The sequence below is a fragment of the Mirounga angustirostris genome, unplaced genomic scaffold (assembly GCF_029215605.1).
Source record: "Mirounga angustirostris isolate CCGP_5_RB_7025 unplaced genomic scaffold, mMirAng1.0.hap1 SCAF_4, whole genome shotgun sequence".
In the NCBI taxonomy this organism is placed as follows: Eukaryota; Metazoa; Chordata; class Mammalia; order Carnivora; family Phocidae; genus Mirounga; species Mirounga angustirostris.
The window spans coordinates 183,282,802-183,308,551 of record NW_026991712.1 but is presented as its reverse complement, the minus strand read 5'-3'; the positions used below and the strand labels follow the sequence as shown (position 1 = coordinate 183,308,551).

Here is a 25,750-nt window from a genome sequence, read left to right as displayed (position 1 = left end):
AGGCATTGTCTAGAATATTCACTGCAGGGGTGCCTGGGTGGCTCAGTCAGTTAAACGGCTGCCTTTGGCGCAGGTCATGATCCCAGAGTCCTGGGATGAGTCCCGCATCGAGCTCCCTGCTCAGCAGGGAGCCTGCTTCTCCCTCTGCCTGTCTCTCTGACAAATAAAAATATTAAAAAAAAAAAAAAAAAAAAAGAATATTCACCACAGCATGGCAGCGGAGTTGGAAATGGCTAACAGAATAATGGGTTAAAATGGTAGACCTTGGCAGAGAGGACTAGTGTGTAGGCATCACAGATGGTATGGTAGCCATAGATGCGGCCCCAGAGAGTGGCCACAGCATCCGGGTAAGCTGGGGAGGGGACGTTAAAAAGCCAGTGATAGAGACCCTGAAGGGCGCGCATCATGTTAGCAGTGGTTCTCTCTTTAGCTGCTGAGACTTCAACAAATTCTTCTTACCTCCCAGTATGTTCTAATTATGAAATAAACAAGTGCCTTTTTTTCTTAAGAGAGAAAAATGAAATTTCATACTTTATCAGTCTAGGGAATAGTACAGCTTTTCTGATCCTGTTGTGATTTCTTCTCTTAACAGGTGTGGGGGCACGGTTGGTGCTATTTTTACTTGTCCACTAGAAGTCATTAAGACACGGTTGCAGTCTTCAAGATTAGCTCTTCGGACAGTCTATTATCCTCAGGTTCATCTGGGGACCATTAGTGGAGCTGGGATGGTGAGACCAACATCCGTGACACCTGGGCTCTTCCAGGTTCTGAAGTAAGTTCAGTCCCCGTGCTGGACCCCGACTCTCACTGAATACAGAAGGTCTGTCAAGCCCATCAGATGGGGTGTTCTGTTTGCAGTCTCTGTCCAAACTTGAGAGTTAGGTTTCCGTACTAATACCTTTGAGCTCTGACCTCCCTTGGCAGCAGGGCTGTGTGTGATCATCATCCAGCGACAAAGTAAACAAAGTAAACCAAAAATCCATGTTTAAATTGTTGCATCAGAATGTTGCTCTTGCCCAGAATCTTTTGAGGGCTGGCAAGATCTGGGTTGGTAGAGTGACGTTAAAAATTTAAAGACTGCACGTTATATAGAGACAAAATATTCTGATGTTTTTTACTTGCTGTTTGGAAATAATTTTACATTTATAGAAAAGTTGCAACATATATTTAGTGAAATGGTTTTTAAAATATTTGTTTCATACTGAGGCTGCCTGCTTAGTGTGTTATTTTTACTGCATTAAAAATGTCTCATTTGCTTATGAAGTGGCTGAATAGTCACAGGCTGAATTTGGCTTAAGGCAGAATCAGAAATGCAGAAGAGTGATTGGCAATGCCTGCATTTTAGCTTGGGGCCGTTTACTTTAATAGAGGTGTTCAACAGGGGTATCTGGCTGGCTCATTTGGACCGCACCACTCTTGATCTCAGGGTCGTCAGTTCAAGCCCCGGGTCAGGTGTAGAGATTACTTGAAAATAAAAAATCTTGGGACGCCTGGGTGGCTCATTCGGTTAAGCATCTGCCTTCAGCTCAGGTCATGATCCCTGGGTCCTGGGATCAAGTTCCTCATCTGGCTCCCTGCTCCACGGTGAGCCTGCTTCTCCTTCTACCTCTGCTCCCCACCCCCAACCTGCTCATGCTTGCTCTCTCTTTCTCTGACAAATAAAATCTAAAAAAAATAAATAATAAAAAATCTAAAAAAAAAATAAATATAAAAGGGGTGTTCAATAAATAGTAGTTGAATTTAGCTAAACATGACACTCAGATCTCTGAAACTTACCACCAGAAAAGGGTGTGTTCAAGAAGGACATTGCTGTTTTGTCGATGTAGACGTTTAGTTGGGAAACGTTAGGAAAAAAATGCAATAAAATGGAGATGTTCTGTCTTAATAACCATATCACTTAGCACTTTGGACAGAATTCAGTCACATTTTAGATAAGGTGGAATGAATTGGAAAGTGCTTAATTTATTTTTAGGCACGTTTTGTTTGTAAAGTCTACCAATGAGTCACCCAGGCCTCCATGCCAGATGTGTGTATGAGAGTGCATCTGAGTTTACTGAGCAAAACTGGACAGCAAACCAGCTGCGGAGGGCAAGGTCCCAAGGGAGAGGATCAGAAACCCAGCTAGGGGAAAAGGAGGGAAACCCAAGATTCCGGGACGATCAGCCAATTTAGTGAAATAGTGAAGAAGGGGCTTGGAGACACAAAAGGCAGAAAGCCTACCTGGCGGTAGGCCCAGGAAGGAGAAATACAGAGATGTGGAGGTACACTTTGATCCCAGTAGGGAGAGCGACAAGCCCACGTCGTTAAAAAGCCATGACTGTGGAGACACCCCCCACCCCCGCCCCCGGTTTGCCTTCTTCCATGTTTAGGCAGTGGCGGTGTCTCAGATGACACTTCCCTTTTGAGGAACACGAAGTGTTTTGGACACAATGAAACAGACAGGTAATTTGCCAACTTTACTGACATCCAAAAAGAACTCCCTCTTACGTGCTTGCCAAATAACTCATGACTAGCGGATTTATCTATTTACTGTAACTGGGAACTGTTACCCAAAAATGGTGGGTGTCAACAGGGCCAAGCTTGTAAGGTAGACAGAGGTAAATGGGGATGTTTCTCTAGTTGAACTTTTTAGGATGCATGTTCTACATCCCTAGTATTTCTATCTCCTGTAAATCTCTCTCTCTCTCTCTCTCTCTGTGTATGTACATATTTTCCCCCATTGAGGATAATTGTTTATTAAAATGTAAGTCAAAAAAAGCCTCTCCGTCTTGGAAAATACAGGAACAGTGCCCACACCACACCACACACAGGACAGTTCCTTGTCCCCACGGACCCACAGCAGTCATTGGTTCATGCAGCCACAGCTACACAATTGTGAGACATTCCTGACACATGAATACTTTTCAAAACCACCTCTTCTATATATATTCACATCAAAATATGAATAATGGATGGGCGCCTGGGTGGCTCACTTGGTTAAGCGACTGCCTTTGGCTCAGGTCATGATCCTGGAGTCCCGGGATCGAGTCCCACATCGGGCTCCCTGCTCAGCTGGGGGTCTGCTTCTCCCTCTGACCCTCCCCCCTCTCATGTGCTCTCTCTTTCTCTCTCTCTCAAATAAATAAAATCTTTAAAAAATATATATATATGAATAGTGGAAAAATTTTTGTCATGATATTTTGTTAGAAGAGTGTTTGTAAAGTGGCCTTTTTCACCCAAGAGCTGTTTCGTTAAGTTTTATTTCCTTAGCTTGATGTGTATATACATTTTTAATATTCTCAACTGATCTTCATTAGCTTTCAAGTTAAAAAATGATCACGTTTTTATAGTATTGCTTCATTGATTTTTCACAAGAACCCTGAGATTAGCGCTCCGGTGTGAAATTCTTTTATAGACCCTTATTTTATAGATGAGAAAATGCAAATTAGAGATTAAGTGACTTGTTCAATGTCATTTCAATGTATATTCACCTTAAAATAGATTTTTTTTTTAAAGATTTTGTTGATTTATTTGAGAGAGAGAGAGCATGAGAGCAGGTTGAAGGACAGAGGGAGAAGCAGACTCCCCGCTGAGCAGGGAGCCCGATGCAGGACTCGATCCTGGGATGCCAGGATCATGACCTGAGCCGAAGGCAGACGCTTAAGCAACTGAGCCACCCAGGCGCCTCTAAAATAGATTTCTAAGAAAGATTTGAAGAGCTAAGAGTAGACGACAACCACCGCCCCCCCCCCAACACGAACCTCTGCTGCTGCTTCTTTCATGTGGAAACAGCAGTGGTTCTGGCTCAGCGCCCGACAGGACCACATTCCCACCGCGCCAGCTGCTGCTTCTGCTGCTTTGCTGAGTCTCCATGACAGCCTCTTGATGTTGGAGGGCCCCAGGGCTCCCATGGTGACCCTCTGCCTTAGCTCCAGCCGCCCCTTCTAGGATCGCCTTCACTCTTGTGGCTTTAATACCACCTGTAAGCTGACAGCGTTTCTCCTCTGAGCCTCACACGTTAGTGCAGCTGCCTGTTGGACATCTCAGCTTGGATGTCTACTGGGCATCCAAAGTGTAACTTGTGGAAAACGAAACTTCCCCAAACCTGCCGCTCCCAAAGTCTTCTCCGTGTCCATTAAAGGCGACTCCATCCTTTCCACTCCAGATCTGAAGCCCCAGAGTCCTCCCGAGTTCTTATTTCTCTCAACCCCACAGGAAAATCTCCCAACTCTGCCTTCAGAATCTGTACAGAGGGCGTCTGGGTGGCTCAGATGGTGAAGCGTCTGCCTTCAGCTCAGGTCATGATCCCAGGGTCTTGGGATCAAGCCCCACATCAGGCTCCCTGCTCAGCGGGAAGTCTGCTTCTCCCTCTCCCTCTGCCTCTCCCCCTGCTCATGCTCTCTCTCTCTGTGTGTCTCAAATGAATAAATAAAATCTTAAAAAAAAAAAAATCTGTACAGAACCTGACCCCTCTGCCCTCCTTTCTGCCTCCTTTCTCCGCTGCTGCCATGATGGCGGCCGCCACATCTCACCTGTGTTGCTAGACTGGCGTCCTGTCTCGCGTGCCCACTCCTCAGCAGAAAATCTTCTGCTCACATCCCTCCAGGGGCTGCCTTCTCCCGCCAGGGAGATGCCAGAGTTGTGCTTGCCACTCAGTAGGCTCTCCATGGCTGCCACCCCTCGCCGACTTCTCTGACTTCACCTCCTTATGTTTCCCTTCCCATAGCCAGCTACACTGGCCTCCTTTCTGTTCCTTCTCAGCCTTTGCACCTGGGAACAGTACAACATTTGCTGAGGAAGGGCCTTTGTTCTAGGACGCCATCTGCCTGGCTGACTCCCAGTTGTTACCTTTGCAGGAAGGCCTTGCAGTGACCATGCTATTTAAAACTAAGCCCTCCCCTCACGCCATCCCTTCTTCCTGCTCTATTTTTACCTCCAGCACTTACCCTCCATCCAAGGTACAGTGTAGTTTACATATTTATATTGTTTCCTCTCTTCCCCCACCAGAATGGAGGTTCCTTAAACACAGGGACTTTGATTTATCTTGGTCCCCGAGGTGTCCCCACGCACATAGAATGCTGCCTGTCACGTAGTAATAAGCATTCAGTACCAATAGAATGAATGAATGAATTGGGGCATGTCGTAAGATATTGAATATAAAGGGTTCAGCATGCACACTGCACCATGTAAATAATAAATATTAGCTGCTGTCATAATATGTACTTTCTGCGCTTTTTTTTTCTTAAATATTTATTTGACAGAGAGCACGAGAGAGCACAAGCAGGGGGAGCAGCAGAGGGAGAGGGAGAAGCAGGCTCTCCGCTGAGCAGGGAGCCCGATGTGGGACTCGATCCCAGAACCCTGAGATCATGACCTGAGCTGAAGGCAGACGCCAACTGACTGAGCCACCCAGGCGCCCCATTTTCTGCGCTTTTTATTGATTTATTTATTTTTCTTTCATCCTTTTTTTAAAAGATTTTTATTTAATTATTTGAGAGAGAGAAACAGCATGAGAGGGGAGAGGGTCAGAGGGAGAAGCAGGCTCCCCTCTGAGCAGGGAGCCCGATGTGGGACTTGATCCCAGGACCCTGGGATCATGACCTGAGCCGAAGGCAGTCGCTTAACCAACTGAGCCACCCAGGCGCCCTCTGCGCTTTTTTTTTTTTTTTAATATTTAATTTATTTATTTGACAGAGAGAGAGAACAAGAGAGGGGACATAAACAGGGGGAGTGGGAGAGGGAGAAGTAGGCTTCCCGCCGAGCAGGGAGCCCGATGCGGGGCTCGATCCCAGGACCCTGGGATCATGACCTGAGCTGAAGGCAGACGCTTAACAACTGAGCCACCCAGGCACCCCCCTCTGCGCTTTTTATTTTTTTATTTTTTTATTTTTTAAGATTTTATTTATTTATTTGAGAGAGAGAGAATGAGAGACAGAGAGCATGAGAGGGAGAAGGGTCAGAGGAAGAAGCAGACTCCCTGCCGAGCAGGGAGCCCAATGCGGGACTCGATCCCGGGACTCCAGGATCATGACCTGAGCCGAAGGCAGTCGCTTAACCAACTGAGCCACCCAGGCGCCCCCCTCTGCGCTTTTTAAACATAAGATTTATAACTGAGTTTCTTGGTGGCCAAGGCAGAAAAAGGGGACTATCCTATTACATAATGCTCATCTGAAGAAAGTGCACTTGCTCTGCAGGGGAGATATGTGTCTTTCCCTGTTACGTTCTAGAAGCAGCATGTTGGGGCGCCTGGGCGGCTCAGTCGTTGAGCGTCTGCCTTCGGCTCAGGTCATGATCCCAGGGTCCTGGGATCCAGCCCCACATCGGGCTCCTTGCTCAGCGGGAAGCCTGCCTCTCCCTCTCCCACTCCCCCTACTTGTGTTCCCTCTCACGCTGTGTCTCCCTCCGTCAAATAAATAAATAAAATCTTCTGAGAGCAGCGGGTTACTCAGCGCTTGCATAAAGAGAGTGCGCCGCATGGGAAGCGTGCTTCCGGGTGCCGGAATAGCAGTGGCTGCTTTCCTCTCTGCCACCGCCTGGTTGAAGCAGCCGCCCTCCTGCCCGTAGATCGGTAGGTAGCTCTCTCCTTCCTCCATTAACATGGCTGAGCTACGGGCAGTGATGGGGGTCTACAGAGAGGGCTTCTCATCTGGTAAGTGATCAAAGGACGACAAGAGTTAGGCTTTTCCTCTATACCACAAGCCCATCAAGGTTGTCTGTTCAGTTTTAGAAGACGTTGGGTTACCAAAGACCCAAGTGAATAAAATGGTTATTCACTTAAAACTAAGCAGCTTATATCTAGTCTTACTCTTTCAGGCAGAACGACTTTAAAAGACTTACCACGCAACAGAATTTCTTTACAGGAAGCTAATTTTTCAAAATGCAAATCAGTGTTTGCATGTGTCTCATGTTAGGGTAACGTATTAGGGAAAAAAAAATATCCTCCGCCGGAGCACCAGTAACCTTTACATTTTGAGTATAGTTGCTTAAAAAGAAAAAAGGTAAGATGCTAGCATATTTAGGCTCTCGCTGTTAGACCTGCCATAGAGATTATTAATATATCAGTTTATGTCTGGTGTCTGCTTTAAAAAATCTTAAGCATTAATCTTTTTCTTTTTCTTTTCTTTCTGTCAGAGCTCCTATTCTGTAAAGTACTCAGGTATCTTATTTTTGTTTTTTCAAGTACTTTTTTAACCTGAAAAGTAATATATTAGTGAGCTAGTCTCTATCTTGTAAAAACCTTTATGTTCAGATGAGATCTTTGTCTTGGATTAGTCTGTAGTGTTCGTATTGTGATTAAAGCTAGTGAAGAGAATGAAATGCTCCAAACAAGACCCTAATTTCCTTTTGCATTTCTTTTCTAAATCAAAGTTGAAATGACTGTGGGAAGATTAGTCTGGATCCTAACATGCTTTATTATGAAGCCAAAGAATACCTATAGTAGGAACTTGATTGTTCCAGAAGAGTTTTGTAAACATCCAGATAGGTTAGCAGTTTGAATTATGTAACAAATTTGACTTTTTGCCCACTGTTAATATGCGTAGCTATGGAGACCGTCTTTCTGCAGTTCTGAAAAGGCCTGAGTCACTTGAGGACATGAGTTCCCTACTGCATTATAGATGAGAGGCTTCAGGCTTCCTAGAGCCAGAGTCCCTTAATTGTGTTTAACTGCCTTCTGGGCCTGGCTCTGCACCCTGTACGTTAATGGGACCACAGACAGAATCTAAACTTTAAAAATATTTGAATATACTGACCATTTGAAATCGTTTACATACTCTTAGAAGTTGTAAATCACTTCAAGGTGTTACTGGAGAGAAGTTTTTGTTCAGAGAGCTTGGCTTTTTGTAAAGCACAGTCCTGTTTTGAGTAAAAGTAAAGTATTTACAGTTGAAAACACTAAACTCTCATGCCTCTAGTAAGAGCTGAGTGGCTTGTTTGAGCCAGTATGAAAGTTCACTCAAAGTGCAGGAACTTCATTTGGCGTGTTAGGTTTACAGAAACCCAAGAATTGTCTTTACCCCACCCATTGCTTCTGTGACTTTGTGGGCTGTCGTCATGAGTTTAATTTTTTTTTTTTAAGATTTTATTTACTTATTTGACAGAGAGAGACACAGTGAGAGAGGGAACACAAGCAGGGGGAGTGGGAGAGGGAGAAGCAGGCTTCCCACTGAGCAGGGAGCCCGATGCGGGGCTCGATCCCAGGACCCTGGGATCGTGACCTGAGCCAAAGGCAGACGCTTAACGACTGAGCCACCCAGGCGCCCCTAATATTTTTATAATCTATGACCTATACCTTGTTTTGTTTTGTTTTTTTAAGAACTTTTTACTTTGAAATAATTTCAAACAGAATAGTTACAGAAATGGTACAGATTACTTGGTTATATTCTTTACCTCTAATCACCACTTTGTAACATTGGCCCATTTGTTTTTTGTTTTTTGTTTTTTGTTTTTCTTTTTTGCTCTGTATACATACATATTTTTTCTGAACCATTGGAAAATAGGTTACACGCATTATGCCCCTTTACCCTCAGTTCTTCAGCATTTATTTCCTAAGAACAAGGGTATTGTCTTAAAGCCAAGGTATGGTTTTCAAATTCAAGAAATTCAGTATTTATATACTGCTTTCTAACTAATCTACAGTCCATATTCATTCCTTTTATTTATTTGAGAGAGAGCATGAACAGGGGAAGGGGCAGAGGGAGAAGCAGACTTCCCCCTGAGCAGGGAGGTTGATGCAGGGCTTGATCCCAGGACTCAGGGACCATGACCTGAGCCAAAGGCAGACACTCAACCAACTGAACCACCCAGGTGCCCCCCACTCTGGTATTAGACGTTTTTCAAGGAGCCTTTCTCTTCTCCTTGCTGGGTTATTTTTTGGTTTGGTTTGGTTTGGTTTGTTTTTTTAAAAGATTTTATTTGACAGAGAGGGAACACAAGCAGGGGGAGTGGGAGAGGGGGAAGCAGGCTTCCTGCTGAGCAGGGAGCCCGATGCAGGACTCGATCCCAGAACTCTGGGATCATGACCTGAGCCGAAGGCAGATGCTTAACGACTGAGCCACCCAGGTGCCCCAAGTTTTTTGGTTTGTTTAACATTAAGATGTAATTCACATACCATACAATTTACCCATTTAAAGAATACCATCCAACTGTTTTTAGTATGTGCACAGAGTTTTGTGTGGCCAACACTACTAATTTGATTTTAGAACATTTTTATCCCTACTAAAAGAAAACCTCTCACCCATTTGCAGTCACTCGCCATCGCCCACCCCCAGCCTAGGCAACCAAGCACTAATTTACTTTCTGTCTCTGGATTTGTCTCCTCTGGACATTTCATATAAATAACATGAAACAACATACGGCCTTTTATGTCTGGCTTCTTTCACTTAATCTAATGTTTCTTGAAGGTCATCCTTGTTTTTGTGTATCAGTACTTCCTTTTTATTGCCAAGTAATGTTACATTGCATGGCTCGGTCTCATTTTAAATGCCTTGCTTTTACATTCCCCAGATGCCATGAAAAAAAAAGAAAGGTACTACTTACGGTAGCTGTGCCCTCTAATTGTGTAGTATCTCAGACAGAGGCCCTTCATGTGATGCTCAGGGCTGGCCAGAGGGTTTAGGCTGGGCTACACAAACAGGAGTGTGTCATGGGATCACTTAAAAGGGCCTGGGCTGATAACTGCCAGTAAGGAAAACATTCTATGATTAGAAAATAAGACTATTGTTTAGAGAGAGAGAAAAGAAAAGACTGTTGTCCCCCTAATATTTTGAAATAATTATTTAGCTGGAACTAGGGTCCAGTTCATTACTTTTTGAAAGAATAGCTTTATTGAGTTATTACTCACATACCATAAAATTTATCCTTGTGAAGTGCACAATTCAGTGGGCTTTAGTGTAGTCACAGAGTTATGTAACCACAACCACTATCGAATTGTAGAACATTTTCGTCACCCCGAAGGAAACATGCACCCATCAGTAGTCAGTCCCAGTTCCCCTCCCCCACCCTGGCAACCACTGATCTACTCCATCTCCCTGTGGTTAGGGATATTCTTCTCCTTGATGCTGTTGTAAATGGAATCAGTTTTTACTTTTGTATTCAGATTGTTCATTGCTACTGTGTAGAAATACAATTAATTTTTGTATATTGATCTCATATCCTGCAACCTTGCTGAACTTTATTAGTTATAGTAATTGTTTAGTGTACGCCTTAGTATTTCTATGTGTAAGATTGTGTTGTCTGTGTGAATAAAGATAGTTTTGCTGGGGCACCCAGCTGGCTGAGTCACTTAAGTGTCCGACTCTTGATCTCAGCTCAGGTCTTGATCTCAGGGTCATGAGTTCAAAAGCCCCATGTTGGGCTCAATGCTGGGCATGGAGCCTGCTTAAAAAAAAAAATGATAGTTTTGCTTTTTCGTTTCCAATTTAGATACCTTTTATTTCTTTTTTCTTATCTAGATAATTGCTAGCCTGCCATTTTTGAGGAGAGCTTACAGGTACAAGTATTCTTTCATTTTCAGGCAATTGAAATATTTTATAAACATCAAAAATTTGAGGAAGAGAAGCTAAGATTCACATTTTTTAGTTTGTACATTCAGGGACTCTAGACCATGAAAAATTACATTGACCTGAAAAAAGGAAAGAACAGGAAAGAAAACTATGAATGGATAAAAGTTGAACATTATCCAGCACGCTAGGGACCAAAACATCAACTTAACCTCTTCTGCACCAAAAATTTCAGCTTTGTTTCTAGAAACTTTCTCTATGGGAAAAGTGGAAGGTGGTAGAAATAAAATTGGCAGGATTCACTTTACCAATAGCTTTTCCATAAAGTGGAAGACACCATTTTATTTTACCTTCAGTATCCTAATGAAAGTAAAGCATTATATAAACTCTTTTGACAACAGTACAATTATTAGTGAGCTAGATAAACTTAGAATGCTGTCAGATTGGAGGTACTAATTACCAAGTGCAGAAAAATCTGCAGTAAGAGAAGGAAATGAAATCAGAGGGGACCTCAGTGTAATGTAAATTCTCTTGGATACCATGAAAATTGAGCCATTGAAAAGAATAAATTTAACCAACTTGAAGAATCATTACGTTGGAGCGGGAAAATGCCTCTAAAGAATGTTCTACACAGGGGCGCCTGGGTGGCTCAGTCGTTGGGCATCTGCCTTCGGCTCAGGTCATGATCCCAGGGTCCTGGGATTGAGCCCCACATCGGGCTCCCTGCTCGGCGGGAGGCCTGCTTCTCTCTCTCCCACTCCCCCTGCTTGTGTTCCCTCTCTCACTGTGTCTCTCTCTGTCAAAAAAAAAAAAAAAAAAAAAGTTCTACACAGTCCTTTCCTTAGTTTTTTTTTTTTTTTTAAGATTTTATTTATTTATTTGACAGAGAGAGAGCACACACAAGCAGGGGGAGCGGGAGCAGCAGAGGCAAAGGGAGAAGCAGACTCTCCACTGAGCACAGAGCCTGATGCGGGGCTTGATCCCAGGACTCCCGGATCATGACCCGAGCTGAAGGCAGATACTTAACTGACTGAGCCATCCAGATGTTGCCCCTTAGTCACTTTCAATGAGAAAACATATTAACACTTTTTTTTTTTTAAAGCACATTGGCAGGGGTGTGGCAAAATTGGAACCCTTGTGTATTGTTGGTAGGAATATAAAATGGTACAGCTGCTGTGATAGGACAGCATGGCAGATTCTCAAAAAATTAAACATAGAAATTACCATATGATTCAGCAATTCCACTTCTGAGCATGTACCCCTAAGAGTTTAAACGAGGGACGTGAACAGATATTTGGACACTCATGTTCACAGCAGCATTAATCACGATAGCCAAAAGTGGAAGCAATTCGAGTATCTATCAAACAGATAAATGGATAAACAACATGTGGCCCATATACAATGGAGTATTATTCAGCCTTAAAGAAAGAAGGAAATTTTGGCACATTCTGTAACATAGATGAACGTTAATGTCACTGTGCTGAATAAAAGAAGCCAGCCACAAAAGGACGAATACTGAACAATTGCACTCCTATGAGGTCCCTAAAGTAGTCTAATTCATAGAGACAGAAAGCAAAATGGTGGTTACCAAGGGCTGGGGTGGGGGGGAGGTTAATAGGGAGTTAGTATTTAACAGGTATGGATTGTAATTCAAGGAGATGAAAAAGTTTTGGAGATGGATCGTAATGGTTGTACAACATTATGGAAATACTTAATGCCACTGAACTGTACACTTTAAAATGGTAAGTTTTTATGTATATGTTACCATGATTTTTTTTTTTTTAAAGATTTTATTTATTTGACAGACACAGCAAGAGAGGGAACACAAGCAGGGGGAGCGAGAGGGGGAGAAGCAGGCCTCCCACCGAGCAGGGAGCCCTATATGGGGCTTGAATGCAGGACCCTGAGATCATGACCTGAGCCGAAGGCAGACGCCTAACAACTGAGCCACCCAGGCGCCCATGTTACCATGATTTTTAAAAATTAAAAAGAAAAAGTGTTCTCTTGGAGCTTGAGATACTGTGCTTTAACTTTAAAAAACATTCATCCAGCCCTTGAAAATAATTTGGTTTTTCTATTCTGTAGATCCCTGATTGGGGCCCTTCTACAGTAAGTAAAGATCTGAAGATAGGATTATTAGAAAGAAGGAGTAAACCCCAAAGAAATACGATCCAAAGAAATAAGACATGATTCCCTGGAGCAGCTGCTTTGCCAGATGCTTGTCCTACCTCACTAAGATTTCAGTGTGTAGTGCAAACCCTGAACATCTTGGTCCTTCATGAACCAGGGAAAAAGCTTCTTGAAAAGAGGTCAAACTGATGCTCTGAAGCCTGCTTTTTCACTACAGTAATGAAAGCAGTGTTCTTCAGCCTTCTGATGCTGTATTGTAATATAACCAGATAAGAGTCTGGGGTCTCGTAAACATTGTTCTGTATTCACAGAGCTGATGTGAAGGCTGACGCCTCACTGTTGCATAGGCCCTGCCTAAGGATTTTAAAGATCTTCTCTTATTATTCAGGTCAATCTTGGAGAAGGAGGGACCAAAGTCACTTTTTAGAGGCTTGGGTCCAAATTTGGTTGGAGTTGCGCCATCAAGGTAAGCATTAAACGTCCAGCTGGCTCACTACATATAATACTCCTTTCTTACTGAAGTGCAGTCCTGCTAGATGGCCAGTTTCTTTTTCTGTATGGGATTTGCCTAGTTGCAGCTGACATACAGAGTAGTGACAACTGCTAGTGTATCTTGTGGGGTGTGTGTGTGTGTGTGTGTGTGTGTGTGAGAGAGAGAGAGAGAGAGAGAGAGAGACTCTAGTTATTTTATTCTTCAGTGAAAATCTTCTCATTACCTGGAATCTTCTAAACAAGTATCTGCTACTTCCTGTATGGTTCGTGGCTAGCGATATTGGCATCACCTGGGGCTTGTTAGACCTGCACACTCTCAGGCCATACCCCAGACCTACACCACCTTCTAGCAAGATCCCCAGGTGATTCATATGCACTTGGTAGCACTGATCTGAAGCAATTTTAAAGGCTTCTAGCCTTTACTTTATTTAAAACACCCTTATTTCGGTATCTCTTTAAAGCCTGTTTGAGAAAAGTGAACAGGTGAGTGTGTGTGTAGCATATCTGAAAAGTAGATAAGAAATTGCTTCTAGAAATTGCCTCCTGGGAGGGGCGCTGGGTGGCAGGGTAGAATACTTTTATATTACTTTATGTAATAACTCGGATAGACTTTAAAGAGAATTAATCTTTATAACAAAAATGAAAACGTTTTCTATAAGGTAAAGACTAAAAGCTTCCTAGAATTCTTGCAGATTTGTGCTCTGAGGTGATTTATACACAAATCACCTGAGAATGTTGTAAAAATTCAGATTCTTAGTAAATCCTTTTGTTCCTTTAGAATTTTGTAGCATATGTGTATCATCTATTTAAAAATAAAAGCACTAGTCTGTGAGATTATATGGGGTATGCATTATAATAGATGGTAGACGTACTGCATTATGTATAGTAAATAAAATTGAGTTGTATCTCCTCATGGACAGTGCTCATTTGGTAACAGGTGTTAATCTGATGTAGCTTCCTGGCTGCCACACCCATTTAGAACAGTTGGGACCTAGAAAAAAAACAATACTGTTACATAAACACAATAATGATAAGTAGTCCAGAGCCTAAGTTGAAAAATACATTCTATGATTGATGCATTGGCCAGCCAAAATAAAGAAGCATTTTCCCTGGCATTGCTGGTGAAGGAGCAGGGAAAATACCAACCAGCCCCTACTCCCCAGCCCCAGTAAGAAAGAAGTCAAAAGAGGGAAAGCAAAGACCAGACCAGAGCTGGGGATGGGGATGGGAGGGCGGGCGCCTAGCCTCCACCTACAGGAGCTGCAGGGTTGGGGGAGGCGGGGGCGTATTCAGTGGCGGAAGCTCTACACGAAAATATGCTCATGATGATTGTTCCCTACGTGACCCTGAGTCATCAAAAAAAAGAAAGTCAAATTATATTTGACATACTCATTGTGTAAGGCAGGACAAGTGTGGTATATTTTAGAAGTATTACAAATTTTAGAAGTTTCAATATAGATTTTGGTGCTTAAAGAATTGACATCCAAAATGAAGAATATAAATAGATTTTACATAGTACCAAAATCTCCTCTTCCTCAATTATTTTGGACACTTCTGCCATCACTGAATACTTTCTGGAGGGACAAGCAGGAGCTTTCTGCAGGGGCCTGCAGCAGCTTTTGGTTTTACAGATGAGAGGTCAAGCTTTTGGTTACATGTTAACCTTCTTTCTCATATTTTCCTAAGTTTTTCAGAGGTTGCGGAGGGACGTATATAGTGCCATGCGAATGTCTGTAGCATTCTCTCTTTCTTCAAACAGGGCTGTGTACTTTGCGTGTTACTCCAAAGCCAAAGAGCAGTTCAATGGCATTTTTGTGCCTAACAGTAATATTGTGCATATTTTCTCAGCTGGCTCTGCAGGTATGTTACCCTAGTGAGTGGAGATAAGTTTCCCACTTCCCTAAAGCATGTGTTGTGCCAAACAGCTTTTTCCAGGAATTAGAAATTAGCTCTCTGCTTCTTTTGCATCTAAAAACATTTTTCTAACGCTTTATGTTAGAACTAATAAAACAGGAATGTATGAGAATAGTTTGTAACCTGGTTGCATTTTCTTTGATAACTAAGACTTCTACTCTCCCTCAAAATTTACCTGTGCTCATGTATACTACTGGTGAGTGTTATGTCTCTTTTAAAGGAATATTAATGCGTTTTCATGTCTTTCTGTTTCATTAGGTTATTTTTTTTTTTTAAAGATTTTATTTATCTTTTTGACAGAGACAGAGATAGCGAGAGCAGGAACACAAGCAGCGGGAGTGGGAGAGGGAGAAGCAGGCTTCCCCTCGAGGAGGGAGCCCGATGTGGGACTCGATCCCAGGACCCTGGGATCATGACCTGAGCCGAAGGCAGACGCCTAACGACTGAGCCACCCAGGCACCCTCATTAAGTTATTTTTAAAGGTGGAGCTTTTTTGTGTGTGACTCCCCATGGTGTCCAGCGTACCCTGTGGATAGCTGGCATTTCTGCCCACAGCTGGGTTCTGTGATGAGGGCTTGGGGCTGTGGAGGAGATCTTTTAGGAGGGCTGGTACCAGATCAGGTAGTATGGGAGTCATTCCACTCACTATAGAAAATGCGTAACAGGATTTGTTCCTCAGGAAATACTTGGCAAAGAACCACGGACTTGTAGATTGCTGAGAGAAGGCTATGTCTTTTTAGGTATCATTTTATGTCCGATGTAAATAGAAGAGTATTCTAGAGAACTTAAACAGGCATTCTGTGAAACGTTTCTGCCTCCTGCCAGCCTGTAAGGTTTTGTCTGCCTCTGTCACTCCAAATAAAAGTTCTAGTAACCTATCTGAGTAGTTATAAGTCATAATTACTAGACCCCAAGTAGAAGATAGCTGCTTCGCACAAGAAAGGAGTTTCTGCCAAATACAGAGCTCCGAGGAGGAAATGCAGAGTGGCAGAATGAACGGGTCAACCCTCACTGATGAGGGTGGTAGTAAGTGAGCCATAAGCCCTAAGCTGTTGATCAGTTTTGTGACTTTTGCAAAATTACCTTAGAGGAAAGGTTGCCAAATAAAGGAGACCTGGAGGGAGTTCTCTAAACCACTCTCTGGGTCCTAATTAATCTGCTTAGGACTGTGGAGGGGACGGGGTATTCAGAGCTCACCATGTGTCAGGCTGATGCCACGGTACTGCTCTTTCTGGTTGGCCTGGAACAATGAGCAACATTAAGATGAGGAAGACTTGAAAAATGGTTCCTATAAGCAGATCGGTCTTTAAAACTTCCAATTTCCTGATATGATTAGTGAGATACTAAAATGTGTATGTTCAGATTCAGGTAAATGGAGATTTAGTGGCTTCTATTTTAAGTTTGATATAAGGTAGCCTTTTGGATTAGATCACCAACTTTTTAAAACAAATTATTTCTGGACCTGAAGCTTATAAATTGAGTTTTAGAATAGTTTACATATTTATCATAGGAATTGCATTTACAGAAATATCAACAGCACCATCTACAGGTTGGAAAAACTAGACAGGGCTCTAGAAAATTGAGAGATTTCTTTTAGGTCCAAGATATCAATAGATGTTACATTTTAGGGGACTGTACCTTCCATCTGCAGTCTGGAAATATAACTGCTTCCTACTATCCATTTTTACTATTAAGCCATTTAAATCCTGATCTCAAAGTTTATCATATGAAATAGCTTTAATAAGCATGGACTGTGTTCAGTGATGATGTTTTCTGTTTCTTTTTTTTTCTTCCAGCTTTTGTCACAAATACCTTAATGAATCCTATATGGATGGTTAAAACCCGGATGCAGCTAGAACGGAAGTAAGTTATTAATTGTTCCTTCCTAAATATTCGTGGAGATTTTCTTTTTCCTCCCAACTCCAGTTGTGAAATGAGGTGTACAGAGCCCTTAGGCATCCCCATCCTTGTTTTTTCCTGAATATAAGCTATCTGTAGAAACTCCTTTTGTTTTGATATGTGTGCTGCCAGCCGTTGTGGGTATATGACAGCCAACAGAAGTTACCACTCGGGGGAGGTTGGAAGCTTATGGCCCCTGATCTGCTCCTGACTTCTCTCAGATAGTTGGTGGGTCTCCGCTCTTGGCCGACCCCACCCTCAACTGGAGCGCTGTGGGCTCCTCCAGATGGCCTCTCTTTTAAGTGGGAAGAAGCCGGTAAGGGTAGAATGGCAAAGGGTCATTTTAATCTCCAAGGCCCTCAGATTTACTGGGTTTCTGCCCTGAAACTCTGGCCCGTGGTTCTTTTTTTTTAAGATTTTATTTATTTGACAGAGAGCGCACAAGCTGGGGGATCAGCAGGCAGAGGGAGAAGCAGGCTCCCCACTGAGCAGAGAGCCTGACGTGGGGCTCGATCCCAGGACCCTGGGATCATGACCTGAGCCGAAGACAGACACTCAACCGACTGAGCCACGCAGGCACCCCTGGCCCGTGGTTCTTAACATTTTCTTTTTTTTTTTTTTTTTAAAGATTTTATTTATTTATTTGAGAGAGAGAATGAGATAGAGCATGAGAGTGGGGAGGGTCAGGGGGAGAAGCAGACTCCCTGCTGAGCAGGGAGCCCGATGTGGGACTCGATCCCAGGACTCCAGGATCATGACCTGAGCCGAAGGCAGTCGCTTAACCAACCGAGCCACCCAGGCACCCGGTTCTTAACATTTTCATGCTGTGGATCCCTTTGGCAGTCTGGGAAGCCTCTGCAGTTGCTTTTCAGAGTAATATTTTTGAAAGCAATGGAAACCAATTGTTGAAGTATAATTATCAATGTTTTTTTAAAATGCAATATAGTAATATACCTCTTTAATACCGTAAATAACAAGATCAAACGGTGGCCCAGTAACCACCATAATTTCAAAGACGTGATAGTGATAAGGGACACTCTCATCGAATTCTAAGAACCCTTGTGTAACCGTGTGGCCTGGAAATACGTGTGGGCACTGGAAGCTTTCAGCTAGTCCAGCTGAATTCTAAGCAACCTGTAAAGAAAAGAGAGAAGCAGCAAGAATACCCCCCTGGACGTGTAACTAGGGGTCTGCCTTACTTTGTTTTTTCTCTCTAATGACCACGAAAACCTCTGAATTGGTCTCAGATTACATGTTTCCCCAATCCATTCTGTGTGAAAGAACCTTCTAGAATGCATCAGATCTCATCATTTTGGACAGATTGCTAGCTGATAATCCTTCAGTGAATCTTGCTTACTCTGACGGTCAAATCCTAACTCCTGGGCTTAACATTCAAGGTCCTTTGCAATTTTCTAAAACTGTCACGTGCTCGTAGGCTTCCATCTCCCCGTGTGTGCTGTCCCTCACCAGGAATCCCTCTCCCCCTCTTGTCGCTCAAGAACACTTGCTTGTCCTTCAGGCTTCTGACCAGCATCCTCTCCTGGAAACCTTTGGTAATCACTCCCCATTCCAGGTGTGCCCCACACAGTCCTGGTATCATTCCTGCTTAGCAGCAGGTACGTGCACAAGTCAGCTAGGAGACTGGACGTGCACTCTTTTCAATCTCCATGCTCCATGCAATGTCCATGCTCAGGACATTGTGTTTTTTTTTTTTTTTTTAAGATTTATTTGTTTGTTTTAGAGAGAGAAAGAGTGCCTGAGTGGGGGGAGGGGCAGAGGGAGAGAGAGAATCCTCAGGCAGACTCCCCGCTAAGCACGGAGCCTGACTCAGGGCTGAGTCCCAGGACCCTGAGATCATGACCTGAGCCCAAATCAAGAATCGGATGCTTAACCGACCAAGCTCTCCGGGCGCCCCCATGCTCAGGACATTTTAAAAAGCTTCGTTTGGGTGGGCTCTGTTAACCAGTCCTGCAACAATGCAGATTTGTTGCATGCTTGCTGTGTACTAGTCACTGGGGAAAAGGGGGTTAAGCCATAGGCCCTGCCTTCCAGAAGCTCACAGCTTTACAGAAAATAAAGACAATTGTAGGCTGATGAAATAGGGGCCAGAAATGCTAAGGACCCCAGAGGTCCCTCATGCCATCCAGGCAGGGCGGGCACAGGAGGGCCTCCCGCGTCAGTGATGTCCACCCTCTACCGTCTGAAAAATAATGGGGAGGGGGCCCTGGCACTGCACGTGCTTCAGGCCAAGAACAGGGTATGCGGAAAATCTAGAGACAAGAAACACTTGTTTCCGGGGACCCGAAGGAAGGGCAGTGTGGTTGGAGTGTGCTCTGGGTGTGTGCGTGTGTGTATGTGTGTGTGTGTGGTGTGTGCGTGCACGCTGGAGGAGGGGGGGATCATAGAAAGCCAAGGCTGCAGAAATGCATGGGGTAGGGGGCATATCCTTCAAAGCCCTAGGAGGGTCTTGGAGTTTGGCTTCAGGCTCTAATTTGAGGGCCGTGGGGGGCCATTAGAGCCGTGGTTTGGGGTGGGAGTGGGGAACACTCTGCCCCCCAGGGGACATTTGGCAATGTCTGGAGACATTTCCAGTTGTCACAACTTAGGTGGGATGCTTCTGGCATCTGGTGGGTAAAGGCTGGGGTATTGCTCAACATCCTACAATGCAAGGACAGCTTCCACAGCAGAGAATCATCTGGTGGAAAGTGTCAGTAGTGCCCAGATTGAAAAACTACATTAGAGGCTTTTAAGCAGGGCAGTGGTGTGGTCAGATCTGTATTAGAAAGGTCGCTCCAGCTAGGGTGTGGAAGCCTCGGAAAGACACAAGGAAGAAGGGGAGAGCCCATTGTGACTGGTTGGAGCAAGGGGCGCGCTGGGCTTCAGCGCCGGGGGAGGACTCTGTGGTGCAGACCAGTGGATACACTGTCAGGCCCTGGGGTTCCCTCTGCATCAGGCTGTTTAGGATACTTGCCATCACGAGCCAGGAGCAGGGAGCCTGAAGCCTTTTATTAGTTCTTACGTAGTTTATTTGATGTTTATCATTCCATAAATTTAGAAATAATGGAATCAAAACACACCATCTGGAGACTAGAGTTAAGAAAGCTCACTAGCGTAAGCAACCTCGCGCTCACTGCCCAGGCGAAATGTTGGTGAGGCTTTTCCTTCGGCGTTTTCTGAAAGCACATTTGTGCCATGATTGTAATTACACTCACTGTATAATTGCGTCCTGCTTTCCACGCAAGCACTTCCACATAGTTGACTGCCTTCTCAACTATGTTAACCTAGTGTGCGTATCATAGTTTACTTATCTATTCCTATTTTTAGATATTCTGACTGTTTGGATTATATCGCAGTTATATTTTCCTCCGTGATGAACGTCTTCCTCCGTCCGGCTCTTTTCTAAAGTTAGGTCAGAGGCTATGGACATGTTTTCATGACTCTTGGTACAGATGCACATACTTTCTGTGGCTTATCAGGTGCCCCATCTGGTGGGCCTGGGCTCAGCTGAACACAGGACACGGAAGACATATTTCACCTGCCGTATAATTTCTCTTTATACTCAACGCTTATTTTTTGCAGCTTGATACAGGAGCCCAGCTCCTCCTGAGTGTGGACTTTAACAGCTCTTCATTGATCTTTACACAGAGTGAGAGGCTCTAAGCAGATGAACACAGTCCAGTGTGCTCGCTATGTTTACCAGACAGAAGGCATCCGTGGCTTCTACAGGGGATTAACGGCCTCGTATGCTGGAATTTCAGAAACTATCATCTGTTTTGCTATTTATGAAAGTTTGAAGAAGTATCTGAAAGAAGCTCCATTAGCCTCTTCTACAAACGGGACTGAGAAGAGTTCCCCGAGTTTTTTTGGACTTATGGCAGCTGCTGCGATTTCTAAGGGGTGTGCTTCCTGCATCGCTTATCCGCACGGTATGTTTTGCTCTTTCTTCCAGAACAGTAAAGCAGCTGTGCGGTTCGTGTCGCGGTCCGTGTATGTAGACCTCTGCAGCTCCCAGTGCAGTGCCAGTGTCCGCAGGTCCTGAGGTGATGGAGTACAGTTCACTGGCTTCTACTGTCTGTAGGTTAGGGGAGCGGCAGGCGCTCGGCTCGGCTCGGCTCAGCTCCAGCTACTAGTGGCCAAAACGTGGGCCTTCTGTTGTAGAACTTCAGGTGTTTTCAGAGAAGCCAGAAATCTGGATTTTATTTAAAATTCCTCGATTTAAGGGTGCCTGGGTGGCTCAGTTGGTTAAGCAACTGCCTTCGGCTCAAGTCGTGATCCTGGAGTCCCAGGATCAAGTCCCGCATCGGGCTCCCTGCTCAGCAGGGAGTCTGCTTCTCCCTCTGACCCTTCCCCCTCTCATGTGCTCTCTCTCTCTCTCTCTCAAATAAATAAATAAATAAATAAAATCTTTAAAATTCCTCGATTTAAAAAAATGGTGTGAGTGCCAACCAAAAAAAAAAAAAATCGCTCAGCTTCCACTTTGAACGGAGTGCTGAGTGAGGCTACTTTGCTAAGTCTGTTTTTTAAGGAATTAGAGACCTAATGTTCCACTGACCTACATTTTTAATTTTTTTTAAAGATCTTATTTATTTATTTGACAGAGAGAGAGACAGCGAGAGAGGGAACACATGCAGGGGGAGTGGGAGAGGGAGAAGCAGGCTTCCGGCCGAGCAGGGAGCCCGATGCGGGGCTCGATCCCAGGACCCTGGGATCATGACCTGAGCCGAAGGCAGATGCTTAACCAACTGAGCCAGCCAGGCGCCCCATCCACTGACCTACTTTAAAAAAGAATAGCTTAGTTTATTGTACCATGCAAAAGGGGTTTTGTTTCCAAAAGCCCGCTGTGCTGTCAGCTGTGACGAATGTACGTGGTCAGCTCCAAAGCAGGTAATTGAGCCCTTGTCACATGCTGGGACACTAAGCGGCTCCCCAGGGCTCAGGGAAAAGAGGTTGGGCTGCCTTCTGTGGGCTGGGGAAGATGGGAGCGTGCCAGGCAGTGACAGGTGTCAGGCTGGGCGTGGCTGCGTCAGGGAGGGCCAGGTGTGCAAAGGTTTGAAAATGTAGGAGGCAGCTTTTGAGCTGGAGAGAGTGGTGAAGGGTTTTAGTGGGAGAGGAAGTTGGCAAGTACATGAAAAGAAAATCTTGATGATTTGCCATGCTTAATACAAATTACACCTTCAGTGAAATTACAGCGTTTGCTTAATTGGGAGTAGAAAACCACAAACTATCTTAAAATGAAGTCCCATTCAAAGTAAGCTTTTACAGTCCCTTAAAAGTTACTTTGTACTTTTGTCTGTATATGTAATGTCCCTAATTGACCATTGCCCAGAGTTAGAAAATGTTCTAAAAAGATTGCAACTTTTCATTGTCCCTAAGCGACTTTGCTGTCCAAGTAGAACTCCGATGGCAAATAGCCGGAGATGTACATTGACGGTTACAGAGCTGTGTGCTTTGAATTCTCTCATTGTATCACTTGGTGATGCAGTTCGTTTGTAGCATAAAGTATGTGTTTCTGTCTGCAGAAGTCATAAGGACACGGCTCCGGGAGGAAGGCACCAAGTACAAGTCTTTTGTCCAGACCGCTCGGCTGGTCTTCCGGGAAGAAGGTTACCTTGCCTTCTATAGAGGACTCTTTGCCCAGCTCATCCGGCAGATACCAAATACTGCCATTGTGTTGTCTACCTATGAGTTAATTGTGTACCTGTTAGAAGACCGTACCCAGTAATGGGCCAGAAAATTGTGCCCTAGAAGAATAAAATTGAAAAACTCTAGAGAAAATTTTTTTTCCATTGATGTTTAGAATGTTTGAGACTGAAACAGGAAAGGCCATAAAATATGTGGCCTGTATCACCCGTTGGACATTTCCTTTTGGATTCATGTTTTCTGGAAGGTTTAAATTCATTAACGTTAATAGTTAATTATAACTTTTGTTTTTTTAACTTAAGAGGATTCAGGATTAAGCAGCAGCTAAATTAAATCATGCTACTTAATTTAAGTATAAATTTGGTTTGTGTCCTCTTTTATGTTCACTGTGCTGTAAACTTATTCCTAAGTACTTTAGTGAAACATGACCCTAGAAATGCAGAGAAAACCTGCAGAATCAAAATACAACTTATTGTCTCATGTGACACTACACCGCTGAACAGGTAAGATGTGTCACATTTTGGTGGCACTGGGTGGACCGAGACAGACTTCCCAGCCATTTTTTTTAATCTGTACATTTCCAAGTCTCACGCAGATTGATAATTTAAGCCTTCAGTCTGCTGAGTTAAAAAAAAATAAGTACAACTTTCTGATACTAAATATTTTAAACTGTAAACATCTTTCTAAAGTTATCCTTTATCCCCAGTTTGAACCAAAGGCAGGAGTTTTAATGAACTATTCACTGATTGTCTTACTCCTGGACCTATTTCCAGAAGTTTAAGTCTGGTCAAGCCCAGGTACCTTATATAAGTGTCAGCTGTGAATGTGGAGTAGGGTAATAGACTTTTCCTGTCAGGTCTTTAACCCTGTTCTTGGGTCCCTAGCACTGGGGAGAGGGAGGTGACACAGGGTTGATTGCCCACCTCTCAAAGAGTTCTCTTTTATTCTCACAGGAGGTGTGTTTAAATACCCTAGTTCGGGGGCGCCTGGGTGGCTCAGTTGGTTAAGCGACTGCCTTCGGCTCAGGTCATGATCCTGGAGTCCAGGGATCGAGTCCCGCATCAGGCTCCCTGCTCGGCAGGGAGTCTGCTTCTCCCTCTGACCCTCCTCCCTCTCATGCTCTCTGTATCTCATTCTCTCTGTCTCAAATAAATAAATAAAATCTTTAAAAAAAAAAATAAATAAAAATAAATAAATAAATACCCTAGTTCAGTGTTTAAAAAAAAAAAAAAAAAAGCCTACAAATGACCAGAATTTTAACCACACCCCATCACTCCCCATTTTTAAAGGAAATTTAATAAGGGACAAAGATAATGCAGAAGGCAGGTAAGACGGACGGCCTTCCATTAGCTCTTCCACTGGAATTTGCTTATTGTCCATTGAGATTAGTTTTCAGTCTGAATATCTAGAAAGATACTGGATTCTAATAACTGATGCATTATAGTTTCAGATTCAGTTGCAGATGCACTGGGGATGAGAATAGGATATTTTCAAATTGTATTTAAATGGAGTTTAACTTTGCTCATCTTTAGGCATGAAGGAGGTTAGTTGGTTTGCTTGAGCTCACTGGTAGAATTTGCTTGAACTGTAGCAACTGTGTGGAAGTCCAAATAAATCAAAATGTAACCGCATAGCAGTCAAGAGATTTCTATTCCAGGAGCTCGGTTTGATAGTGGCATTTAGCAGCATCTTCCTATTTTAGTATTCATATTAAAACCTGAATTTTTCCTCAAGATTTGAAGGTTTAAAAACTAGGTTGCTTAATATTTGCTAATTGGGTATGAGAATTATTTGAAAATAATTTTCATTTCTACATTCTTGAATTAATAAATTTGATGCTGACCTAGGATCATTTAGTTCTCTGATTGCTTCTGCACCAGAACATTGAAATGAAAAAGGTGAGCACCAGAAGTAGGAAGAAAAGCAGGAAACCATAAAGTGGCTTGTCAGATTTAAAATGGGAATTGTCGCTGTTTGAGCTGTCCACGGGGAGATCCCATGATTTATTTCTCTCTTGCGCACAAGCTCAGTCATTGGGATTTCATTATTTTTAAGTAGCCCTACGTATAAGACTTGAAGTACCAAACACTGTGTAAGATGTTCTGTATTTTCTCATGGAAATTATTTCTGACACCACCTCGTGAGGCAGGTATTACCATAATCCACATTTTACAAATAAGAGAGGCTCAGAGGTTTAATGACTTGTTTGAGGTCTGAGAGATGGTAAGTTGTAAAATGGCCAGTAGTGGGTTTGTAGTGCGTGTTGGGTAGATGAATATAAGCTAAAGGGGGCATCTGAGCCTGTGGAATGGTCTGACCGAAGCCAAGGTCCAGCACACCATTCCATTCACTCAAGGATCACGAGCCCACAGGCACTACCACTGATGAAGGTGAGATCACACTAGTGTAACCCCCAGGACACTGTTGGCCACCCTGTGAGTGGGACATCGTGCAGTCTCTGAATCTAACTCGGAAGGAAAATGGTACTTAAATACAGTGCGACACATTATAAAGGAGGTTTCACTGCTCTTTGTGCATTTGTCGTGAGAGCAGCAACACGGGCAAAGCAAGGCCTTGGCTCTGACCCACGTGGAAGAAACAGCAGCAGCCTCTCTCTCCAGCCCCTGGGTCCTGTGCCCTGCTCCCTGCCCCCTCTGCAGCTCCTAGAAATGCCGGTGACTAGGGTGCAGGACAGATCAATTGGCAACAGGAAACAACGGTAACATTTGCTGCTAAATGACCCCACACCAACACTGTCCACCACAGGAAGAACTCCAATTTGACCTCAGAAATGCTGGAAAAGTGTGGACACTGAGACATGTATAACTGAACACGAATATTTACAACCAGCTGGGTTTTTTGTTTTGTTTAGTTATGAAAGTAATTTAGCTCAAACCAATAATACTGAAACTGGCATAAAGTGAATCTTCTCTAAATCCAGACCCCTGGGGTAACTTTGCAGCTCAACGCTAACAGTCCTCGACTTCCTACAAGCATACACACCTTCTAGGAGTGTCTTTATTCAAGCTTCGTTATTCCCAAAATCAGTGTGCATGTCCCCGCCCCCACCTTTTTTTTTTGAACAGTATCCTCCCTCCAGGCCAGTACTCATAGCTCCCACCTTACGTTCCGAAGTTCCGAGGTAGAGCTGTCCCGTGATTCGTTCAACCTCGCCCCTGTGGATGGACGTTCCTGTC

The 25,750-nt window shown here is 43.7% G+C and overlaps 1 protein-coding gene across 2 annotated transcripts in view; it reads left to right on the top strand.

Annotated features, from left to right (window-relative positions):
- SLC25A33 (solute carrier family 25 member 33) overlaps positions 1 to 22,678 on the top strand; it is a 35,518-nt gene extending 12,840 nt beyond the window's left edge. Inside the window, exons 2-7 of one of the 2 annotated variants that reach the window (XM_045898756.3) lie at positions 593 to 772; positions 12,997 to 13,074; positions 14,860 to 14,960; positions 16,811 to 16,877; positions 20,559 to 20,839; positions 22,433 to 22,678. In XM_045898756.3, coding sequence (XP_045754712.1) covers positions 593 to 772; positions 12,997 to 13,074; positions 14,860 to 14,960; positions 16,811 to 16,877; positions 20,559 to 20,839; positions 22,433 to 22,635 — 910 coding nt within the window. In that variant the 3' untranslated portion in view covers positions 22,636 to 22,678. The remainder of the gene's footprint in view (positions 1 to 592; positions 773 to 12,996; positions 13,075 to 14,859; positions 14,961 to 16,810; positions 16,878 to 20,558; positions 20,840 to 22,432) is intronic. The other variant, XM_045898757.3, reaches the window with a different exon arrangement.
- The last annotated feature ends 3,072 nt before the right edge of the window (positions 22,679 to 25,750 follow it).